The sequence below is a fragment of the Aethalodelphis obliquidens genome, unplaced genomic scaffold, assembly GCF_003676395.1.
Source record: "Aethalodelphis obliquidens isolate GAN/ISIS:26980383/991018 unplaced genomic scaffold, ASM367639v1 scaffold17, whole genome shotgun sequence".
NCBI lineage: Eukaryota > Metazoa > Chordata > Mammalia > Artiodactyla > Delphinidae > Aethalodelphis > Aethalodelphis obliquidens.
This window is the reverse complement of record NW_020837961.1, coordinates 11,935,041-11,960,386: the sequence shown is the minus strand read 5'-3', so window position 1 is coordinate 11,960,386 and position 25,346 is coordinate 11,935,041. Positions and strand designations below refer to the sequence as shown.

Genomic DNA, 25,346 nt, shown 5'->3' with positions numbered 1-25,346 from the left:
TTTTTTTTTTTTTTTTTTTTTTTTTTTTTTGTGGCTTATTTTTTATTTCAGTTTTTATGTGACTTGAAATTTAAGGATTTCTAAGGAGGCCCACCCCTAGATACTGGTGTTCTGTGCCTCTAAAATAGATTTCCATGATTCTTCTTTAGTATGCAGTTCTGAAGTCTTGTTAAAGACAAAAAGTGAAGTAATGTGCAGGCAAATAGGACACAGGTCTTCTGCTGGGTGATATGCTTAGTAGTCTATCAAGAACAGTAAAGCAGTAATGGGTCTGGAGTTCCAGTTCGTTCCTTATAGCTTTCATTAAATTTATTTTTGGTTGAAGCATGTATTTTTTAAAGTTCTTTGTTATTCAGTAGTAGATTTCATGCTAAAATTCAAAAGCAGCACCCATAACTAGAGCCTATTTGAATCCCTGATTACTGAAGAGAAGTATGTGATATCCACTTAATCTGCCGACACTGGGACAGTGAGACTTTCAATCGGTTCCTTATCTTCTTCAAAAAATATTTTGTTACATTTTTCTTCATGGGTTTTAAACTCTATATGCCTATTTTATAATCCTACATTTTCCTGGCCTTTTAAAGCATCCATTTATATGCATTTATTCTATTTTTATTCTCTTGTATCTATTGTTTTATCAGGCAGTTTCAATATTCTGGTACTATATATGCTTTCCCCCTTACTCAGGCACTGTAGTCTATAATAATAGCAATCAAGGCCGTTCATTCTGACAAATGTGTGTCAGAAAAAGCCTGCTGTGACTTTGAAATATTGAAAGTGACTGATAACATAATGTGTGAAGCAGAATAAATGCATACAAATGGAAGTTTTTAGCTGAACAGTCAAAGAATGAACTAAATACAGTGTCAGAAGCGGGCCCTGAAAGCTCTGGGTGCCAGTGGTTACAATGGCAAATTACTAAATGGACTTTGCAAAGTGTTTTATGAATAAAGCAGGGGCCAGAGCTTTATCATTTCTTTGTGCTTGGGCTTCCTCAGGAAGCACAATGAAGTGATGTTCCCTTGAAAACCTTCTGGTTTGGGAAGTCACACAGTGTTGAAGGAGAAGACAAAGCACTAAGGGGCAGTGGGGAAATATGATAAGAGAGAGGATGTGATCACTGAACACAGGATGTTTCAGGCTGGCTGCTGGACAGACAGACGTCTGCGCTACAATAAACCCACTTATTAAGGAACAACCAGGAAATAAAAGAAAAAGGCAATTTGCTAAAACGTATCCTTATTTTTAAAAGCTAACTGACATTTAAAATGGAGTACGTTGAAGAAAGGGATAATAAAAATAAATCCTTCTAATATTTGAACATTGCAAAGATGGCAAATAAAGTTTTCACATGTGTTGAGACTCGCTGACTTTACATTACTTCTTGCTAACTCCTGTTTACCCTCGTGCAAAGCTCCTAATAAAATCAGAAACATCAATTTCATCTAGGTTCTGCAGGGACTAGACTCTCATCCAAGAGATAAGCCACATCCTTTTGCACTAAAAGTAGGCTGTTTAGAGAGAGCTTGACAAAGCAGTCAAATCGTGGAAAACAAAAAAAAACACCCCAAGCCAGAAACCTCTCTCTCTTTTCCCCCATTTTCCCACCTTCCTCTTCTCTCTTCCCCTCTACTTCTTTCTCTTAGCTAACTATACATTTAGAATGTAGCTTATTATTCCTCAGGGGTGTCAAGGTTAGAGGTACACATTAAGAGGGTTCGTGAACATTCCGTTGGCAATTTTCACACATGCAAAACAGAACACTTCTGGGCAGTGTTATAAATATAGGTATTATAGAATATGCCTCAATCCATGTTCTTTTTAGAAGTGTGAATGAATTTAGTGTTCTCAGATCTCAGAGTTCAAGAGTCCAAGCCTGAGATACACTGGTGTTGGCAGGTGCCTTAGGAGATGTTGCCAAATATATTACCTCATAAAAATGGAATTTGCCTTCTCTGCCAGTGTAAATGTGGCTACTTTGAGAAGACTTAACCACTGGGGTGGAAATGTGATAGTTGTGGAGGAGGCCCAGAGATTGTTCTAACACCTTTGTCCTCATCTTTTGTCCTATAGCTGTTTTTGTCTGTTTTGTTCCACTTTGTTCTTTCATGTCACAAGATTACTTTTTTCTCCATTTCAATGTATTTTAGGTCACTATCATCTCTCATTTGGATTACTGCAATAAATTTCATATTGGTCTCTCAGCTGCTAGTCTTGCTTCCAGATAATCAATAATCAACACAGCAGGCAGAGTACAGTTTATAAAATGTAAGATTTTTATACCTAATCTCACGTGAAAAGCCTCTGATGGTGTCCTGTCACCCTCAGGATGGAGCCTGAACTCTTTGACCAGGCTTCTCAGGCCGTGGCGGAGGTGGCAGAGATTTCCCCCCAGTGACCCCCCGTGCACCTCGCTAGGCTCCTTTGCTACCACTCCCTCAGTCACATTCAGTCCACAGGGTGCCTCTTCCTCCTGTTCCTTCTGTCGTATAGTATGTACTTTATTTCAGCAACTGTATTAATCTGCTAGGGCTGCCATAACAAAGTACCAAAGACTGGGGGGCTTAAGCCACAGAAATTAATTTTCTTGTAGTTCTGAAGACTAGAAGTCCTAGATCAAGGAGTCAGCAGGGTTGATGTCTTCTGAGGCCTCTCTCCTTGGCTGGTAGATGGCTTCTCTACTGTATCTTCATATGGTCTTTCCTGTATGTGTTTGAGTCCTAATCTCCTCTTCTTATGAGGTCATCAATCAGATTGGATTGCGCTTGCCCTAGTGACTTCACTTAACCTTAATTACCTTATCTTCAAATGCAATCACATTCTGAGGTACTGCGGATTAGAACCGAAACAAAGGAATTTTGGGAAGACACAATTCAGCCCATAATATCAACCGACTTCAATTGCTCTTTAAATTGTTCAGCATCCGTTTCCCCTTCCTGATACATTTCACCAGAATTCTATATTTATTGCCTGTGTGCCCAGAACACAAATCACACTGAACAGAAAAGATTCCTTTTACTTTTTTACCTTTCCTTCTAGAGAGTAAGCAGCTTGGAGGCTGGGACTGTGTGTAGTTCACAGCTATAGATCCACTGCTTACCATAGTGTCTGGCACACAGCAGGTGGTTAATAAACACTTGTTGAATGGAATGAGGCATTGCTAGTTTGTGTTTTTTTCTTCTCTTTTCAAATCAATTTACATTAACTTGAAACATATTAGGTATACCATATATGGCTAATTCCACTGATTTCAGCATGAATTTTCCTTTTAGGTTAACTTTAAAATTTTTATTGTACTTTATTTTTTTGGCCACACCACATGGCTTGCAGGATCTTAGTTCCCAACCAGGAATCCAACCCCAGACCCTGGCAGTGAAAGCGCTGTGTCCTAACCACTGAACCACCAGGAAATTCCTTAACATTTTTATTGCATTTTAAACTTATTTTTCATATTGGTCCTGTGGTGTGACTGTATTGAAATAGGCATACAATTGGGAATATTGAGTTAATGCAAGGTCCCCCATTCCATGTTCTGCCTAACAGCAGTTGCATGGATTTCCAAAGTGTAAAAATACAGAAGAAAGGACAGCTTAAGAATTCAAAACTGCTATTGACCAGGTGTTTCACTGTGGAGCCTCTCTGTTGTGTACAAAAAGTTCTTAGATTTAAAGTAGGACACAGAATTCTGCATAAAACATCCCAAAGGAATTTTTGTTTTAAATGTAAGGAATGTGAAAGCAGTCAGCAGCATCGGCTTAGAAACGCCTGTGTTTCACATAGTACCGTGAAACAGTTCTGAGTTTTTAAAGCACTGAGTTGCTTTAAAAAGGAAATAAGACTGAGGGTTGTGTACAAGTTGCTTACATATTTATTATGGTTTTTTTTGTCCCTCTTCCCCACCTTTGCTCCTCCACAGTCATTTTGAGTAAGGAATATGCAATTCTGACTTTTAAATTTCAGAAAATAAGTATTTAGGGGATTTGACCAAGGTTGCTCAATTTTTATTTTAAGTGAGGACATTAAAAGAAATCTGTGCTCATTTCCTAAATGATAGGACATTTAATTCTCCAAATATAAGATGGATATAATCTCAGAACAAAAGACAACTCTTTAAACTGAATTCATTGAGTTAAGATTTGACTACATTGTCCACCCCCCCTTTTTTTTCACTTTACATCTATTCAGAGCTGGTATCTGTTTGTGGAAAGGCACCTGAAGTTGACAAAAGAGACTGGATCTCACCTATGAGCAGGCCATTTAAACTGAGGCGGGGAGTAGAGTAGGAGTTAAAGAAGAGGTGAGTGCAGGAATGAAGGCCCTGAGGCAGAAGCAGGCACCAGGAACAGGCCTGTACCTTGGGATACAGGTAGTGGGGAAGAAAGAGGTACAGGATGAGTTGGGAGAGGTGGGGAGAAGTTAGACAAGAAGAACCTTATGGGATCCTTTTTATCGCTTCTGTTTCCTTTTTGTCTTCATAGTGCCTGATTCAAAGCTTACATATCTACTTTGCCTTCAGACATCTCAAAGTTTTAGAACTAGATGAGGATTTTAGGGGCAGAAGAAAGTACACAAGACTGATAGCAGGGAAATCTGGAATTTTCTGTAACTCAAACTCTGCCAGATTATGACTATGGCGCATTAATCTCTCATCTCAGGGATTTTGTTTCCTCACGACCTGGATAAAGATGGTTGTGAAACAGATGACAAATTATGACTCTTGTAGTTTCAAGGGTCTATGGCTATGTGATTTTAGGTTAACAAGGGACCTGTGGACTTTATGATGTCATGCAGAGGGAAAACACTGGAATATAGCCTTGAAGATATAGTAGGGAACTTGCTGTTTTCCTTCTATAAGCAAAAAAAAAAAAATCTATTTTATTAGTAAATTTTTCGTCACCCTCCTTGAAAACTGGATAAAATTTAGTGACTATAAGAGGAAAAGTTTCTACTTTCAAGAAGTTATTTTGCTAACAAAAGAAAAGAAATAAGATATTGCAATATTTTATTGGGATAAAGATAATGGCCAATTAGGAGGTAGGCTTAGGTGAAAATCTGGAAGACTTCTATCCAATACACCAGTTAATATTATTTTGTTAAGTCTCTATAGGCAAAGCACTGTTCAAAACACTGGATCAAGTTACAGAGAAACCAGCTGATTAATAACAAAGATTCCAGAGAGACAAAAGGAACAACCACAAAAGGATTTAAAAATAAAAAGTTGTGTGCTATGTATTCCCAGCTGAGGTTCCACAAAGACCTGCTCTCTTGTCTTACTCCAGCTCTCATATTGTAAACAAGTGTTCTTTTTGCAGTATGTTTAGTGCTACTTTAAAAAAATTTTCTTCATTATCTTAATTGTGGTGATGGTTCCATAGGTGTATATGTCAAACCTAAACTGTATACTTGAAATATATAGTTTTTATATTGTAAAAAAAAAAATTGTGTGATATGATCAATACAGCGGTCACAAAAAGTGACGTTGGCTGTTTAGGAAGAGCTCTTGGTTGTTGAAGTGGAAGGAAATCAACAAGTGGAAGTGAGGAAGAAGTGCAAAAAGACGTTATAACTTTAACTGGTCAGCCCACTATATAATTTAGGTTTATAGAGTCAACACCAAAGTATTTTTCCTTTGTGCTCTCTAAACCCTAGTTCCTTAATCTATAAAATAGGTACAATAATCCTTCCCTCAGTGAGGTTTTACAAGAATCAAATGAGATAATATAGATTGTAAGTGATTTGTACATGATTGAATATGAAGATCAACAATGGAAAAAGGGGGAAGAGTGAAGAGGCAGGACAAAAGATGCAAGGGAGAGAATGAGAATAGTACACAACAAGGCTGTCAGAGCCCGTGTATTAGAGCAGCAGGGCCCCAAGTGAGGACTCACTCTATGAAGCAGCAGCAAAAGCTTCCGCTGGAACTTGTTAGCAATGTAAATTATGCACACCTCCTGAGTCAGACACCCTGGGGCCGGGGCCCAGAAATCTGTGTTTTATCAGGCCCACCAGGGAATCTGGATGCTTGCTCAAGTTTGAGAACCGCCATTACAGAAAACCATGAACATGGTGCAGTCTAGAGCAGCAGTTCCTGTACTCATTTAAGAAACAGTTATCAAGCACCAACTCTGTTTCAGGACTGGTGTAGATTCTGAGGTTATAGAGACGGCGTCATTTGCCATCATTACTCACTAGGCACTTTTCAAGTCACTTCTTTCCTAGTGCTACTTTAAAAAATTTTTTCTTCATTATCTTAACTGTGGTGATGGTTCCACAGGCGTGTATGTCAAAACCTAAACTGTATACTTTAAATATATACAGTTTTTATATTGTAAAAAAAATTGTGTGATATGATCAATATAGCGGTTACACAAAGTGACGTTGGCTGTTTAGGAAGAACTCTTGGTTGTTGAAGTGGAAGGAAATCAACAATCAATAACAACCCTCGGGGCTTGGATCTCTTTTGGCTGCACATATTAGGTCTTGATATTTTATTTTTCCCCCTTGTTCCTTTGTATTGATAAATCCTAAATTCACATCTCTCTTCTCCAGTTTATCCAATCTCCTTTCATACTTTCAACAGTTTTCAGGTAGAACTCTTGATGTCACTACAAATTCAACATGTGTAAAACGAATAGCCTACTCTTCCTTTCCATGGGGCTCCCCTTCCCATGTTCCTATTTACAGTTTTCCAATTGAGTCTATGGTATCACACCTCTTTCTGTTTAAGGGCATGACCTCCAGAGCCAGGGTTCAAATCCCAGTTCAGCCATTTATTAACGACAACGTGAGCAGTTTACTTAATGTTGCTACGTGTCAGTTTCCTTGACTGTACAATGAGGTGATAATAGCACCTATCTCTTGGGGTGTTGTGAAGATTAAACGAGTCAGTCTATAGCAAAGTTTTAGAAGAATGACCAGCACAAAACAGATGTGCAATAAATGATAGTATTATTATGGGTAGTATGGGTATTGATTCTTTCTCTTTTGTTCCTTATATTCTCCAGTATCTGTTAATTCTTCTTTCAGATTTGCTGTAAGGGACATTAGAGTTGACTCTCCAGCATCCCTTCCACCCCATTAGATAGACAGTCTGAGCTATGAGTATACGTTCTCAAGGGGATCTGCTCACTCCAGGGGTAAAAATATGACCTAAGATGAACTAATTAAGCAGAAGGGACCGATTTGTTTTCATGCTTGAGAGGAGAGATTGCTCATTCTCTTCTTCTGAATGGAAACAGGGAAGCACATTGTCCCTATTGCTGCGTAAGCCTCCTTCATCACAAGGCAGGTCAGCCTGAGGACAGTCTTATCTCACTCCACCAAGGATGGAGAGTGGAGAGGTGGAAAGAGCCTTGGTCCTTGAAAACACTGCCCTCGCTGAACCTCTGAATCAACCACATTTGAAGACATCTACTGCTAGACGTCTTGCTATGTGAGATAAATTTCTTTTCTTAAGAAAATGTAACTTGGAGTTTATATAAGTAAATCACTTTCTATTGTTATTACTAGATTTTAGTATCTTTATAAAAGTTGACTATCTTTTTCTGCTTCTATTCTTTTCCCACCCATTTCAGTGGATATCACAAATCATTTAAGCATCTTTTTCTAATTACGACTGAAGTAATCTCTGAAATCATCAAACCCAAATGTAATTCAACCAGTGTATGTCTTTCATAACTAGCACCTTCTACCTGTCAAACTGGAATTCTCATTATTTTGTCTTCTTTCCTAAATTTCACAAAAAGCTAAGTTCCAGTTTAATATCATCAAGCTTACCAAACCCAAGGCCAAAGTCTTAATTCTTCTGGTTTTTAACTTACTTTTGGTTCATGCTTGACCAAGTCAGTTAATGGTACCACTTATTTGTTCAGAAGAAAAAGTTATACTGATTCCTCCCTTTGCCTCCCCCATCACATTCATACCATTTGCCAGTTCTATGAGTCTTATAGCTACGAAAGGCGGGAACCTGTCACTCTTCCCCATCTCAGTTATACTACCCTAGACCGACCACCATCATCTCTCTACTGGACTATCTTTACTAGTCCTAACTTATCTTCCTACATTCACTTTTGCTCACTGCCTCTACTGGCCTCCCTCCCACCACATTTTTTTCTTTATTTTAACAACTAGGGGTAATAAATACTCCTCTTTGAAAAATTCCAATGGCTTGCCTTTCTTATTTGGAAAACATTTGTAGTCTTTACTATGTTTTCTCAAGGTTCTATAATACAACTGGGCTCAACTAATTCTTCAATCTCCTTTCATACTATTCTCTTGTTTGTTCACTCTGAGCCACCCTGGACTCCTTGTCATTCTTTAAACATTCCAAGCTGTTTCTAACTTCAGAGCTTTTATATTTGTTGTTACCTATGCACAGAATACTCTTCCTACACACTTTACATTCAAGAACGTAATTAAACATTGCCTCCCTAGAAAGGTTTTCTGTGACCCATACTGATCCATCTTTATTATCTGTCCGAGTTATATTTTCTTTATTGCATGTTTTCCAATAAGAAATTATCCAATTTATTTGTTCTCTTATTATCGTATGTTTCCTCCTTCAACTCTCCAGAATAATGTAAGCTCCAGGAAAGCAAAACCTGTTAATCTTTTTCACTATTTTATCTCTAGAAAAACAAAATAGTATCAAGCACTAAGCTGCTCAACAAATATTTGTTGGTTGAATGAATAAACATTATTCCTAAGTTGCTTGTGTTACTAATTGCAAGTGAGAGTAGGACTATCTTTTCCCCCTGAAACATTACTTAAGAACCTGTTGAATATGTACTACATAACTATTTATTATGGAAAAATTTTAAAAAGGCATAAGATAAGTTTTGCAATTTTTTTGCAAGCTAAGAACTTAGAACATATTTGAAGAAGTATGAACACAAGAAATGATTAACAAAAAAGTGACATATGTGGTACAGAGAAGATAAAATATAGAAACACAATGAAGTGCTTGATTAGAGCGGAATTTGCTAGGAAGACTTATGCTGAGGATGGGTCAGGAGTTGGAAACCACAGAATGCATAAGATTTGGGTAGGTTTGGAGAGAAAGGGATAATTGTGACACAGTGTGCTGAGATTCAATTAGGATAGTGACTGTGGAATGGAAAGGAGAAAAAAGCAAAAAAGGAACATTTGAAAGCAAGTTTTGGCCTCAACCTTTTTTTCCTTATCTCTATGTCCTTTCCATGGGCTATGTCTCTGGCTTTCATTATCTTAATGGAGAGTTTGTCCAAATCTATATGTATCCTTCCAGCCTCTCCCTCAAGCTCTCACCCCGCATTGTCATTTGTCTGTCAGTGTCTCTACATTTCCCTGTACGGATGCACCACTGTCCAGTGTCTCAGACTCAACACGTCTAGATCAAAATTAGCACTTCCACTCTCAAACCAGTTTTCGCTCCTGGCTTCTTTTCTGAGAATAACTTCCCCATCTCCAATCTGGGGCAAGGCTAAGGATTTCAAAATCATGTTTGGTTTCCCTTTCCTTCAACTCTGTGTCTAGCCAATGGCCAACATCACCCCTACAATGTCTCTCTGTTTCCTTCCATTTCTATTGTCTTTAGTTCGTGTCTTTTACTTTTCCTTAGTGATTCATTCACCCATTCATTCAACTAATATTTATCAAACATCTGCTATGTGGTAGGCTTTCTTGTAGATGCTTGGAATAAACCTCTGAATAAAGCACACAAAAGCCCCTACCTTCTTGGAGCTTATATTATAGATATAGTAATGGCTTCCTACTGGCATCCTCCTTTCTAGTTAATTCCTTTTTTATTTCATTGCATACATTCTTTCTAGACTGATCAGAAAGCACACTTCTGATTCTGGTTAGTCTCTATACTGAGTTCTTCAATGTCTCTCCATATCATAATCCACACAGCTTGCCCTGATATTCAGAGCCCCTGGGTTCTGCTCTGTCCTATCTCATCAGTCTTAATGAAGTACTCAGCAACGCTCTACTGAATATATTTTGGCTGGGAGGTAATCTGTTTGACAAATTTCTCCAGTTGCTAAAAAACACAGAAGAGATTCATATTAGTAAAATTGGTGTTGATTAGCTCAAAGAATATGAGAGGCTGCCCAGAAGGGTCATGCTGACTTTTATAGGGAGTGCTACATAGATCCTGGTTAATTAATAGAAAAGAAACAAAACGTTGACTAAAATCATCAGAATAAAAATATTACTATAGAAAAGATTATCTTGGAAAAAGACTGAAAACCTTATCGGAACAGAAATCCCACCACACTTAGTTTCAGGGTGCTGGCTCCTCCCATCATATCTCCCTGTCTTACCATGGAACATTGGTAAGAACATCATCAAGGCACAATTTTTATATACATTTTCTGAGACCAGTAATATGTAAAATAAAAACATGTTGAATTTCAATCATTTAAAATAGTCACTAACATTATTTCAAACATAAATAGCTTCATAAAGTGACAGGTATAGAATGGATTATCAAGAAAAAAGGTGAATGCACGCTTTGAGGTATATTTCTGTTTGAAGTTAAAGCAAGGAACTATACTCATTAAAACAAAAATCATTGTTGCCTCTGTTAGATATTATTCTGGACTACACAGACTCATAAATATTATTCCATATGGAAATCTTATATTTTTATCTTAGCCATAATTTAGTTCCAGAAATAGTACAGCCAGCCTTCTGTATTCTACACCCACGGATTCAACCAACCAAAGATTAAAAATATTTGGAAATAAATTTCAGGAAGTTCCCCAAATCAAAACTTGAATTAGTTGTATGCCAGCAACTATTTACATAGCATTTACATTGTATTTACAACTATTTACATAGCATCTACATTGTATTAGGTATTATAAGTAATCCTGAGATGAGTTAAAATATGCAGAAAAAAAGAAAGTATATGGGAGGATGTGTGTAGGTTATTTGAAAATATTACGCCATTTTACATAAGGGACTTAGGCATCCATGGATTTTGGTATCCATGAGGGTCCTGTAACCAATCCCTTGTGGATACTGAGGCATGACTGTAGGTTCTGTTTCATATTAGTAAGTATTCAACATGTGATTAGTCAATCTGGCCAATTATGAAGTTAGTTTTTTTCTAGCTGCTTAAAGAACTATGAAATGAGATGGATAAAAGGCAATTATGGATTCCTCCCATTAAAAAGTCATGATGAATGAAAACCTCCATGAAGGAAGAATTAAAGTTTTGGCCAAGTATAGTCTTAAGCTATTTGTAGCAAAACAAGATAAAAGGGAGGGAAAACAATTACAGTATCCTCCCACAGCTTTCAATTTTCAATACTTGTACTGTTTACTTCTGATCAGCTGATGCAACGCAGCTTCAGTTGCAAATGGATCTGCCCCCTCAGCATAATGGGAGACTCTGCTGGCGTGCTGTTTAAGATTCTGACAGTTACCTGAATTTCAGGGGAACTGAAATGCCATTCAGTATCTTAATGTGAGAGAAGGCAGCTCCAGGAGCAGCATGAAGGCACTTTGGATGCTTGCTACCATGGTGCACACGGGGGTGTGTGTGTTTAGGGAAGTGGGAGTGGGAACTACGGCATTACGGTGTTTGACAGCATGAGTTCAAACCTGGCTCTGCAACTTATTAGCTTTATGTCCTTGGAAAACTGCTCAGCTTTTCTGTGACTCAGTTTCCTCATCTGTAAAAGGAAGTTAATCATGGTATTTACCTTTTATGGTTATTAGGAGGATTGAATGACTTAATATAGTTAGGGCACTTAGGTAGCACCTGGTTGGCTCATAGTAAGCCTTTAATGAATGTTAACTATTATCTTAGGCTATAGTATAGTTTCTCTGTAAGTTAAGGATAACATAATCCATAGCGTTCTATCCGTCACTTGTGCTACTTTTTCTGCATGTCTATAAAGTAGTGATAATTTAAAAAGCCGATGCAGGGGACACGGGTTCGTGCCCCGGTCCGGGTGGATCCCACGTGCCGCAGAGCGGCTGGGCCCGTGAGCCATGGCCACTGAGCCTGTGCGTCCGGAGCCTGTGCTCCGCAACGGGAAAGGCCACAACAGTGAGAGGCCCGCGTACCGCAAAAAAATAAAAAAGTAAAAATAAAAGGAGACTGAATTTTTAAAACAGTAAAAAATGTCTTGGGGCTGAGTCTGATGTACTAGTTGTTAAATGTATTTACTAAGTAATATCCCTGTCTCCTTTATGTAAGATATAAATGTGCTTCTTAAAACATTTATTTTACTAATAAATTTTAGAGCTAAAAATTTTTAACAAAGAGAACTGACAGAACAGGGTAGGATGGAACACTGGACTGGCAGCCTGGACTTGTCATCCCCAGGGCACGTCCTGACCAAGGGTTAGACTGTGGGCAAGTCACCCAAATTCCCTTCCTGGTTTCACATATGCAAAATTAGGGAGTTTATCTAAATGCATGCCAGAGTCGCATTCATGTCTCATATTTTAAGGTTGTTTCTTCTATCAACATAGTTATCATGGGAGCTCATGTGCTTATTCCCACGTTGTTACTATGCTTACAGTATTTTAAGGGTCTATAAAAAAAAGTAGCACATTTTTGATTATCCTCAATGATATCAAATTTTCCCTTTAAAAGGAGATTGAGGGCTTCCCTGGTGGCGCAGTGGTTGAGAGTCCGCCTGCCGAAGCGGGGGACACGGGTTCGTGCCCCGGTCTGGGAAGATCCCACATGCCGCAGAGCGGCTGGGCCCGCGAGCCATGGCCGCTGAGCCTTGCGTCCGGAGCCTGTGCTCCGCAACAGGAGAGGCCACAACAGTGAGAGGCCCGCATACCACAAAAAAATAAAAATAAAAGGAGATTGAATTTTTAAAACAGTAAAAAATGTCTTGGGGCTGAGTCTGGTGAGTAAAATGGGTCGTTTGAATAGAAAAACTGTGATGTAAGTATAATGGAATAAGAGTGTTTTTGAGAGAGGCTTATAATTGACTCTGGAGGGTGTGTGTGTGTGTGCCTGAGTGTGTGTGCATCCACGTGTGTGCATGAATGTGTGCTTTGAAGTGCAATACACATTTAACCTTTTAAGTTCTGCAATGTTGTGTTATAAACTCAGCCTTTGGTCTCACCTAATTTATACCACTATAATAACTATGCTTTTTGAAAACAACTGCCTTTTGAATGAAATGATACTTACTTAGATCTAGAAACAGCACAAATCTTATTTTTAAAAAAGGCTAATCCAACTTGCTTCCTTCAAAGCAGCTTGGTCCAATATCGCAGACTCATTATCCAGCTGAAATACTGCTTTGTGTCTTGCACTAGTCATCTATCTTCTCTGTACCTCAGTACTTTTCTCAAAAAAGTCTAATAAAGATTCTTGTTTATAAACGGTACTCTCTTGTACCTTGGATGAAGTGTTCCTCAAATGCTGTATGATGTAAGTACAAGGAAAACAGAATCACGTTAACACTTCAGAATCTACTCCATGAGATTGCACTGCCTGATGGCTGAGTTTGTGTTCAGCAGTGAGAATGTTATGTGCTTAAGGGTAAAGTCTTGTCATTTTCTTAAAATTTCACTACTGCTTTGCAAGATTAATAAAACTAATCTCAAATCATATAGTAGCATATATGATATTTTTGAAATATTCACATACTGGAAATATCATCAACGGTACTTATACCTCCATTTATTTAGACCAAATACTGCAATAAATGTAAATCACTTTGGTTCTCCACTGGAAGCAGCAGTCAGAGTGATTGGTAAACCCCACAGGATGTTAGTCATAAAAATAGCTCCATCAGGATTCAGGAAACAGAGAAAAGTGACAAAAAAGCTACCTCACTTTTTCTCTTTCATTGAAGTTCCCTAAATTCAGCATTCTAAATTTAAAACAAATGTTTTAAAGGGGGATTGCTTTGAAATATGAATAGTACATTCTTTTCAGTGGTTTCCAGAGGCTATTCTTTGTTTAATATATGCATATTACATGAGAAAAGAAAATGATTTCCTTCATTTAAATGTTAAAATGTATATTATTGTCTTAAATAAAAATATATGTATAAACATATATTAGTATTTTCTTCTATTATCTCCCTTTGAAAGTGAACCTTCAATGTTCCCTCTGGTTTTGCAGCTCCTCAAACGTATTTTCTTACTTTATATAAACATGTGCATCTAAACTATCTATTTTTCTTGATCTAGAACAGAGAATGTGAATGTGATGAAATCAGTTGGTTTTAGCACTGTGTATGTGTGTGTGCGCGTGCGTGTGTGTAAGTGTTGGTATATACAGTTGACCCTTGAACAATGTGGGGTTAGCAGTGCTGACCTTCCTCATAGTAGCAAATTTGCATGTAACTTATGTTATAGGGGTATCCTAGGTTCCTCCTTATCTGAGGTTCCTCCATGTCTGCCATTCTGCATCCCTGGATTCAACCAACAGTGAATCATGTAGTACTATAGTATGTACTATTAAAAAAAATCCGTGTATGAGTGGGCCTGAGCAGTTCACACCCATGTTGTTCAAGGGTCAACTGTATATATAATTAAAAAAATACTATCTGGTGTGTGAGAGAGAAGAACAATACTACTAGGGATATATAAACATGATTTGAGCAACTATAGAACAAAAATCTGTAAGCCAGAAGATTGTCTGACATATCAAAGTATCTACTAAGTAGTGGATTATCATGTTGTTGTTTTAAAATACCCATTACTTTTCTAGAAATAATTTTCCAGTTGGTTTTACTTGGAGGTGAAATAGAGCTTATGCAAAACTTGTAATAGATGAACAAGAAGGAAAAATAAGAGTTGGAAGAAGAAAAGAGTGGACTGTTTATGGCCACTTGGATCTGCACATCCTTCCCCTTTCAGATTCCTGGATTATATGTACTCCTCTGATTTCCACCAAGTCCTGTCCATCCCTCTTCAAACTGTACCTTTTTTCTAATCTTTTCTCCTTCTCATTGAGAATATTCTCACTGCTTAACAGCTGGAATACTACACCGCCTTGTAAATGGCCTTCCTCAGTTAAACTCTGTCTTCGTCTAACCCAACACCTGGGACCCTTCAAATACTCCTTTCTCTAGATATTCTCCTCTTCAGAGCCCCACAAAGCTCGTGAGGACACGAGCTCTAAGCTGTGTTTGAGTCCTAGCTCTACTTGTCATTAATGTGTGACTTTGTAAGATACGTAACTCTGAGTCTCTGTTTCCTCAAATTTACAAATGCAATTAATAAATGCCCAATTCACAGAGTTGTGGTGAGCATTATATGAAATACATCAAGTGTTTAGCATAGTATATACTTATTAGACAGCAGCTATCAATATTCTGGTGTATCACATTTAATTTTCGCTTCTCTACCTGTATTCACCTGCCAACATTCTCTCCAGTCAAGTTGTTCTTTCTCATTGTCCTTTCACTACACGACTGTTTTCACTTGTTATTTCATGTTTTTCTGAGTTTCATGTTTTTCTTACCTGTACCCGTCCCCATATCCAAATTCTATTTTCCCTTGAAGTCTTCCAGCTCAAGTCTAATAAAATCTTTTCTATCCTATTCAGCAATGATTTCCTTTTCTCTAATTTTTTCAGCATTGTCTATATAATGCAGTTTAATGTATAACTTCATATTACTTAATGTTGACATATGTATCTTGATAACGTCACTCCTGCTCTCAAAGTGGAGAGACTGTAAATATTTTGTATGTCTAAAGAGAAAACAATTAATTTGTTTGTTTGACTTCTGGTTATATCCTGCCAGCCAACCAAGTGCAGAGTTTTAAGCCAGTTGGTGACTTATTTTGGAGCTGCTATAGGCAATCAGTGGAGGCTGCTTTTTTCTCTTCCTGAAAAGGGAAAAAAGTTGCTTAGAAAGTTGGGAAATAAAAGGATTAGGGCTCTATGATTTTAAGTTAAAGAAATATTTTCTACCTTCCTTTTTGGAATGAAAGTATAAAAATTCTTACAGCTGTGAGTGGAAAGAAAGGTGGACATGTGATGTTTGTTTTCTCTTTCTTGTCAGTTTTACTAATCATTGTATGAAAAATTAGAGAAACCAAGATAAATAGAAAATTATTATGATAAGAGAAGATAGAAGGCTTTTTAATATCAAGTAAGCACAAAGGATAAGTACTCAACGTATTTGATTATAAGTAAATAGGATCATCTTTGAGCACAAAGTTAGGTAGATCTTTTATTCATTCATCAAATATTTATTGAATGCTTACTCTATGCAGGCATGAGGTAGGCACTGGAAAAAGACTATATCCAAGTAGTTCAAAACTAAACAAATAGGGCTTCCCACCCTCAGTTTCTGTGTCTATAAAATGAGGATAATAATAGTACTTACCTCATGTAAGAACTCAGGGTCTGGTACACAGTAAGCATTATACAGTATGTTTTATATTATTTTTATAAGCTTTTAAAAGAAAGATAAGGGAAGACAAGGTGCATGAACACCAAAAAACTAAACATAGAACTAGAAAATGTCAAAAATTTCCAGTTTTATTGCTTTTTTGTGATTCTGAGCAAGTTATTTACCCCTTTGGACTAGTTATCCCTGGTAAAAAAGGGAACTACTGTTCATTCCATTTCTAAAAATTCTGAAATTCTGTGATTAGGTTGAAATATTGTTTATGCATCTTTGCCACTCTCCATGAATTCAACAAAATCATTCTCCATACAGTTTGAAATATGTCCTTGTTTTTGTGCCACTAGGTGGTTCTATTCCCAAAGTTTAGGGTTAGCAGCCAACAGGCGAAAAGGGACTCTTTTATTGATGAAGCATAAAATTAAACTCATGAGTTAGTTACTCCTTGACACCCACTAAGATTTGAGAACAGGGGTGAGCTTGTACTAAATGCTCAATAAATATTTTTTTTTGTTATCTTTTTAGCCTTATGAATAGTTAAGGTTCTAAGATCGACACTGGAACTAATTTTATTAACAGCATAACGATATCACTCTGAAAAATTCAGTTCTCTTCCATTCACAGATGTCTTTAATGTAACAACTTTTGATGATTTTATTATACTAAGAACTATTATGAGACAAAGGCCACAGAAAACATTTGATGAACAAATAGTGTCAGAGAATTCATTGTAAACATTACCCACCACACTAGTACTCTGACCCATATATCTGGTGAGATATATAAATTCTTTTATTTCTGCTACCAAATTATCTAGTATCTGTAGAGACCAACGAAACAGAATTCTTCTATCCAAATCTACAGTCATATATTGTAGCATTTATTGGTCCTTAAAAGTCACTCCTGTACATGTCCACTCGCATACAATTGCACAAGTGAGCATATCACTACAGCCTATGCCTCTGATGCCTGACATGATGCTTGCCAAAGCTCAGGACCATCCACTCAGTGTATGTACTTGTAGCCTAATAACTCTAATAACTGTGCACTAATATGCAAGTGTGTAATAAAGAAATAGACAACATTTCATATGATTGTTCTGAAGTCATTAAAATGTAAAGCATACAAGATACTGGGCAGATAGCAGATAATAAACGTAGTTACTATATCATTATATAATATTTATTACATATTAAAGTACTTTGATATCAAATATGTGTGGTATAGGCACATAGTTACTTGAGGTATAATTAGTATTTACTTATTAAAAATCACTCTGAGTACTGTCATTTCACTGAATATAATCACACGAGCAATCAGTGATCTAGTTTAACTAGTGGTCCAGGATAAGTTGTTGTAGTAAAGCTATTTATAATAATTTCTAAAGTATAATACAATGATTAGTGTGATGGTCTCTATAACTTTTAAATTAGTTAATAAAAAGGAGTTCTTTTTTCCCTGATGGCTATAGCAAAAGGGAATGAATGCAGATATTTTCTGGGTTCAGGGAGAGAGTTTAGGTGATAGATTAACGCTGCACATATGTATAGAGGGGGGCTGGCCAGATCGTGTTTCTTTCCTCTCTCTTCCTCCAGATGTGTCCAGGGGACTAGAATGCAGAGTGTCATTATTAAGGAACTCCACAGAGAAGGACAATTTAAATTGTCAACATCCATGATGCTAATCAAAGGAAAAATAATGCTCATTGCTTAATATTGTGTTTTAGTAGTTCAATGAAATATATTCACTCAGAATTAAAATCTCTGTAAGGTAAAACACCACATGGATAATAAGAAATAGAACATTTGGTGTGACTGATTAAATACTTCTTTAATTGCTATTATGTTTGTGTATTGATTTTATTGGTTTCATTTTTTTTGGCATAAAAAACCCAGAAATCAGGTCTGGAAACAAAAAATATCTGTCGTGAAGAAAAAGCCAATTAACCGCAACTAAGGAATAAACCATCCTTTTCCTGATGACCTGGTTCATGTTAAGGATCCATTAAACTTCTCTGCTGGTCTTTTACCATAAAACCCTGTCATTCCCTTCACTCCATTATGCTTTCCATCCTCTCTTCTAAATTCATAAAAGCAATGGTGTGCCTCTTCTAACAAGTAGAAGAACAATGGTGGTCCCTGGGACGAGAAGCTGCATAGAGACCTGCAGTTGACCCGCAACTCGCAGCAGAATTCAGCCAAATCACAGCTCTTACGTTCCATCAATGAGAAATAACTTTTTTTTTTTGATGTGGACCATTTTTAAAGTCTTTATTGAGTTTGTTACAATATTGCTTCTGTTTTATGTTTTGGATTTTTGGCCGCGAGGCATGTCGGATCTTCGCTACCTGACCAGTGATCAAACCTGCACCCCCTGCATTGGAAGGCGAAGTCTTAACCACTGGACCACCAGGGAAGTCCTGAGAAATAACGTTTTTAAAGTCACTGATTTGGGTTGTTTGTTACACAGAAAAGGTGACTAATGTAGGACCCTAGAGTTAATTTAATATCTTCATTTGCTGATAAAGAGAGAGGCCTAGGTTTTTAGTTAGCTAACAGAAGAGTTATAACATAAATTTGGACTACTGACTTGTTTTGTTACACACAAAATGCCTGGCTTTTTGTTATCTTGAAATTTGGAGGAATACAACTCAAATAGTTTAAAATTTGGGGCCTTAGTACTACCTAGAGTACTACCCAGTACTGCTCTCTTTCATCTGGCTTTAGCTTTTAGAAAACAGGTACAAAAATATCTAGTAATAAATCAAAGAAATCAGTGGCAAATAGAACATACTTCTACCTGAAAGATATTTCTCTCTCTTAGGTCTGACCTTGTTCGGTAGTAGAGATAATAAAATGCAGTGATCTTGTAAATTCCTTTCAGGCCCAAGTCTTTCATCTACATCATTAATATAAAATATACATTTAAAATTTTCTTTCTTAAACAACTTATAAAGAAAATTCTGATTTGAGGATGAGTATAATTTCTTAATAAACTGTCTTCTAAATTTCCATGACAAAGTTTCACGTATACTTTGACACCAATGACAGACTCTAAAATTTTTACTCTTTTCCTTTGCAAAATTGATATGGAAACATCCCTATAAGTATGTACTTCAAAACTTTAACCTGGTCCTGAAGTTTATTTTATGCTTTGGTGTTTTTAGAAAGGAATGAATTTTGCTAACTCTATGACAGTTTTAGCTCCTAAAAATTCAGAGGCTAAACTCAATTAAGTTTTTATTTTATTTTGTATATCAGTTTTTTGAGAATAACCAGTTATATGCAGCAGTAACTTTTCCCTTTTTATGCGAAAAATAATACTTTAGTACATGCTTTAGGAAATGTCTTATTGAACAATCAGTTATAATTCCCTTTTGTTGTTGTTTACTGTGGTTTTCCAAACAAAGAAAACAAAATGTAGTAAACTAAATGGAGTAACCAAGTGGATTTTCCTTTTTCTATATTTCCTCTCTTCTTATTTGGACCACACACAAATCTTACCTTTGTGAAAAAACATCCCGGTAAGGACTGCCATGCTGCAATGCAATTCCATATCCTCGATCAGCAACAGTATTCCCAATGGTGTAAAAGGAGCAGTCTGGGTCATTGATAGCCACGTATTCCAATACAGCTGCATCCCATACAAAAGCATAATTTCCATATTTTACCTGGGCAAATATGGAGAACAAAAGAAGAAAATAGGATTTAAGGTTGGAATTTTAAGTCATATAGACAGGATAAAAAATGTTACACTGGTATATATTTAATTGTGCAAAAAATTAATAGGACCTGTATTTCAAACTAAACACCTATTCTGCGTGAGAATTTGGCTTCTGGTTAATTTACAGCTCTGTTCTCTTGGAAATGTAATAAAGTTGGAATGTAAAATGACACCTGAGTAGTAAATGTCATCTGAACTGGGAGAACAGTAAATGCAGGAAAGGAAACCATGTCACTGAGCTTCTCTGAGTGCAGTAATTCTTATAGCTGGCCTTGTGTCTTTGGGGACCCTGGAAATTGTGCTTTTGGAGTTGTTACAAGAGATATTGACTCCTTTGGATTATTAGGCTTCCAAGCCAGATAGGCTTTTGCACCCACCCAATCTGGGTATCATCTTCTTGCCTGTGATGTATATTCTAAATGAATTCTGCAAGTAAAACTCACACTGAAGAGAAATAACTAACACTGGCCTGCTGGCAAGATATATTTCTTGTCCTTCTAAGTTAATCTGTTGCCAAGTGTGACCTATGGTAATCTTGTAGCCAAACTTGGTGGGCATTGCGATAAGGAAAAAAATAATTATACAACCTTGTCTATCACCATGTAGGGAACATGACTTTATTCTGGGTTGTTTACAATATCTTTTAGTGATTATCTTTTTTTCCCTCAGTAACCTAAGTCAATTTTATCAAAAATAAATACTGATGTTAATAAAGTTAATTTAGAAAATTATTACATATACAGAACTTAATGAATTCATAAAATAAACAGAACTAATAATTAAATCAAATATTCAGTTTGTTTATTTGCTTATTTATTTGAGGGGAAAGTAATTTCTTGGTAAATCTGATTAGGGAAAAAGAAAAAATGTATAAGTACAGGTAGAGGGAATGATGTCAGCAAAATGGGTGAATAGGAGGTCCCTCACCTTCATACCCCCAGAGAAACGACAATTTGGCAGCCATCCACAGACAAAAGTGCCTTTGTGTGAGCCTTGGGACCCAGGCTGCAAAACTCTGGTGGAGTCTAAAACTGACAAAGAATGCTTTCAGAAGGTAGGCCTGTACTCCAGTGGCCGGTTGGCTAACTGTGGTCCTGGCTGCAATCCTAGAAGCAGCCCTATTTCCCTGTGGACTCTGCTCCAGATATGTAAAGGTAATAAGTAAGGATGTCCATTCTCATTACTTCTATTCAATACAGTACTGGAAGTTCTAGCCAGAGTAATTAGACAAGAAAAAAATCCACATTTGAAAGGAAGAAGTGAAATTATCTCTATATGCAGATGACATGATCATATGTGCAGAAAATCCTAAAGCGTATACAAAAAACTACTAAAACTAATAAACAAATTCAGTCAAGTTACAGGACACAAACATACAAAAAATTGTGGCATTTCTATACACAAACAATGAACTATCTGAAAAGGAAATTAAGAAAATCCCATTTACAAAACAACAAAAAGAATGGAAGAAACTAAACCAAAGAGGTGAAAGATTTGTACAGTGAAAATTACAGTAATGAAGGGAATTAAAGAGAACACAGATAAATGGAAAAACATCTTATGTTCATGGATTGGAAAAATATTGTTAAAATATCCTGACTACCCAAAGTGATATACAGATTCAATAAAATCCCTATCAAAATTCCAATGGCATTCTTTACAGAAATAGAAAGAACAATCCTAAAATTCATATGTAACCACAAAAGACCCAAGATTACCAAAGCAAACTTGAGCAAGAAGAACAAAGCTGGAGGCATCATGCCTCCTGATTTTAAAATATGTTGCAAAGCTATAGTAATTGAAACACTATGGTACTGGCATAAAAACAAACATATAGTTCAAGGGAGCAAAATAGAGATCCCAGAAACAGATCCACACATTTATGGTCAACTAATCTTCTGAAAGGATGCCAAGAACACATAATAGGGACAGGATAATCTCTTCAATAAATGAAGCTGGGAAAACTGGATATCCACACAGAGGAAATGAACTTGGAATCCTATCTCACACCATATACAAAAATCAACTCAAAATGGATTAAAGACTTAAGCATAGGACCTGAAACTGTAAAATTCCTAGGAGACAACACAGGGTAAAAGCATCTTGACATTTGTCTGGATAATGATTTTTGGATATGACATGATCAAAAACATAGGAAACAAAAGCAAAAACAGATAAATGAGCTATCAAACTAAAAAGCTTCTGCACAGCAAGTGAAATAATCAACAGAGTGAAAAAGCAGGCTATAGAATGGTAAAAAAATATTTGCAAACTATATATCTGATAAGAGGTTAATGTCAAAAAAAAAAATAGGGAACTCCTATGACTCCATAGCAAAAACATAAAACTTGATTAAAAAAATGGGAAAAGGACATTTCTCAAAAGAAGACATACAAAAGGCCAAAAGATACATGAAAAGGTGCTCAATATTACTAATCATCAGGGAAATGCAAATCAAAACCACAATGAGATATCATCTCAAACTTGTTAGAATGGCTATTACGAAAAATGACATGACATGTTATTTGAAATGAAATGACAAGACTAAGCGAGGAGATGGAGAAAAGGGAAACCTTGTACCCTGTTGTTGGGGCGTAAATTGTTACAGCTAGTAGGGAGGCTCCTCAAAAAAAATAAAAACAGAACTACCATACGATCGGGTATATATCCAAAAGAAATGAAATCAGGATCTCAAAGATATATATGCACTCCCAGGGTCATCACAGCATTATTCATAATAGCCAAGATACAGAAACAACTTAAATGTTCATCAACAGATGAATGGGTAAAGAAAATGGATAAATGATAACGAATATACAATGGAATATTATTCTTCTTTCAACAAGAAGGAAATTCTGCCATCTGCAACAACATGGATGAACCCAGAGGACATTATGCTAAGTGAAATAAACCAGACACAGAAAGACAAACACTACATGATCCCACTTACATGTGGAATCTAAAATAGTCAGACTCACAGAAGCACAGAGTAGAATGGTGGTTGACAGGGGCTGGGAGGTGGGAGAAATGGGGAGATGGGGGTCAAAGGATACAAAATCTCAGTTATGCAAGATGAATACGTTCTGGAGATTTAACATACAGCATGGTGAGTAGAGTTAACAATACATGGTATTACATATCTGAAATTTGCTAAGAGGGTATATCTTAAGTGTCCTTATGACAAGAAACCATAACTATGTGAGATGATGGATGTGTTGATCAGCCTCATTGTGGTGATCATTTCATAATGTATACTTAGATCAAAACATCAAGTTGTGTACCTTAAATATATATAGTTTTTTGGGCAGTTGTACATCAATAAAGTTAAAAATACGGATAGTTAGAAACCGGAAATGAAATAAAATATTCAGAAAGATGTTCAAAAATAATTGTATACATGATTCTATAGGAATAAAATTAAAATATCAATAATGTTGATAATTTCCTGGAAAAAGAGAAATTGCCAAATTTTCTCAAGTAGAAGTAAAAATGTCTCTAGCACAAAGAAAGAGCTAAATTAACCTTGATACTAAAATATGAGAAACCTCCAAAAATCTCACTCTTGTTCTCCCCAAAATATCAGCAAACTGATTTTCATGGTATAGCAGAAGAAAAATGTAGCATTATTAAACAAAAACTATCAACACTGCTTCAGTATTAGGAAAGTTATTGGGATAATATATATTATACACGAGGCTTTATAAAATTTTTAAATGATCTTTCAACAGACACCAAAAAGATATCTGACAAAATTGAAAACCATTACTTATCTCCTATCTATCTATCTATCTATCTATCTATCTATCTATCTATCTATCTACCTACCTACCTATCTAGTAATGCACAAATAAAAAGTTTCTTCTTTAATGATGTATAGAATAGAATAACTACCTCAAACAAGCACCACATCTTTTGGAAACTGAAACTCTAATGGCATTACCATCAAAGCCAAGAAAGTGGTGCCTACTTTACCCCCCCAAACTTAACATGATTGTGATCATTTTAGCCTATGCAATAAAGCAGGAAACAAATTCTGATTTCAAGCTATTGGGACAAAATTATCATTATTTGATGACATACTTATGAAGTCCACAAGAATCAATGGAAAAAATAATAGAAAATGGAGATGTGGTACATATATACAATGTAATATTACTCAACCATGAAAAGGAACAAAATTGGGTAATTTGTAGAGATGCGGTTGGACCTAGAGTCTGTCATACAGAGTGAAGTAAGTCAGAAAGAGAAAAATAAATATCATATACTAACACATGTGTGTGGAATCTAGAAAAATGGTACAGATGAACCTATTTTCAGGGCAGGAATAGAGATGCAGATGTAGGAAATGGACGTATGGATACGTGGGGGGTATGGGGGGTGGGATGAATTGGGAGATTGGGATTGATGTACATGCACTGCTATGTGTAAAACAGATAGCTAGTGGGAACCTGCTGTATAGTGCAGGGAGCTCAGCTCGGTGCTCTGTGGTGACCTAGATGGATGGGATGGGTGGGGATGGGAGGGAGAGCCAAGAGGGAGGGGATATATGTATACATATAGCTGATTCACTTCATTGTACAGCAGAAACTAACACAACACTGTAAAGCAACTATACCCCAATTAAAAAAAAAAAAAAGAAAAGAAAGATTTCAACATATAGATTGGTTATAAACAGATATATGAAAATCAACTGCTTTTCTATTAACACATCAATAAGAGATAATATATAATTTGACTAAAAATATCCATTTACACTAAATACAAATATCTGGAATAAATTTAACCATAAATGAGTAGGATTGTATACAGAAATCTTCCACACGTGACCGAAGAAGACTTGAACTCATTTCTAGATAAGATGTAACATATTCCTAAAAGAACAGATGCACAATTGTAAAAGAAATGTCAGTTTTCCTCATGTTATTTGATACTTAATGCAATCTAAGCAAAATGTCCAAAGAATGTCTTAGGACTTATTAAAATCTTTGCATATTTACTTGGAAGAAAATAGATGAGAATAGCAAAAAATTTTGAAAATAAAAAATGACTGGAGACAGAATATTAAATAGTGAAACATGCTATAAAGCTTAAAAATAAAATAGCACAGAACTTATTTGAGAATAGAAAATTGGCAGAATAGACATAAAAGCTTACAGAACTGATACAAGTATACAAATGTCATATATAGACTGTATTACAAAGACTGCAATCCAAATCAGTGTGGCAAATAAGAAATATTTTTAAAAAGATAGTAAGTTATTATTTTAAAAGGTCAGTATCAAAGCACTA

At 36.3% G+C, this 25,346-nt stretch overlaps 1 protein-coding gene across 2 annotated transcripts in view; it reads right to left on the bottom strand.

Annotated features, from left to right (window-relative positions):
• The window catches only part of GRID2 (glutamate ionotropic receptor delta type subunit 2), a 1,355,750-nt gene that overhangs the window by 107,578 nt on the left and 1,222,826 nt on the right, over nucleotides 1–25,346 (bottom strand). For both annotated transcript variants that reach the window (XM_027116924.1, XM_027116925.1), the window contains one exon: nucleotides 19,838–20,004. In XM_027116924.1, coding sequence (XP_026972725.1) covers nucleotides 19,838–20,004 — 167 coding nt within the window. The remainder of the gene's footprint in view (nucleotides 1–19,837; nucleotides 20,005–25,346) is intronic.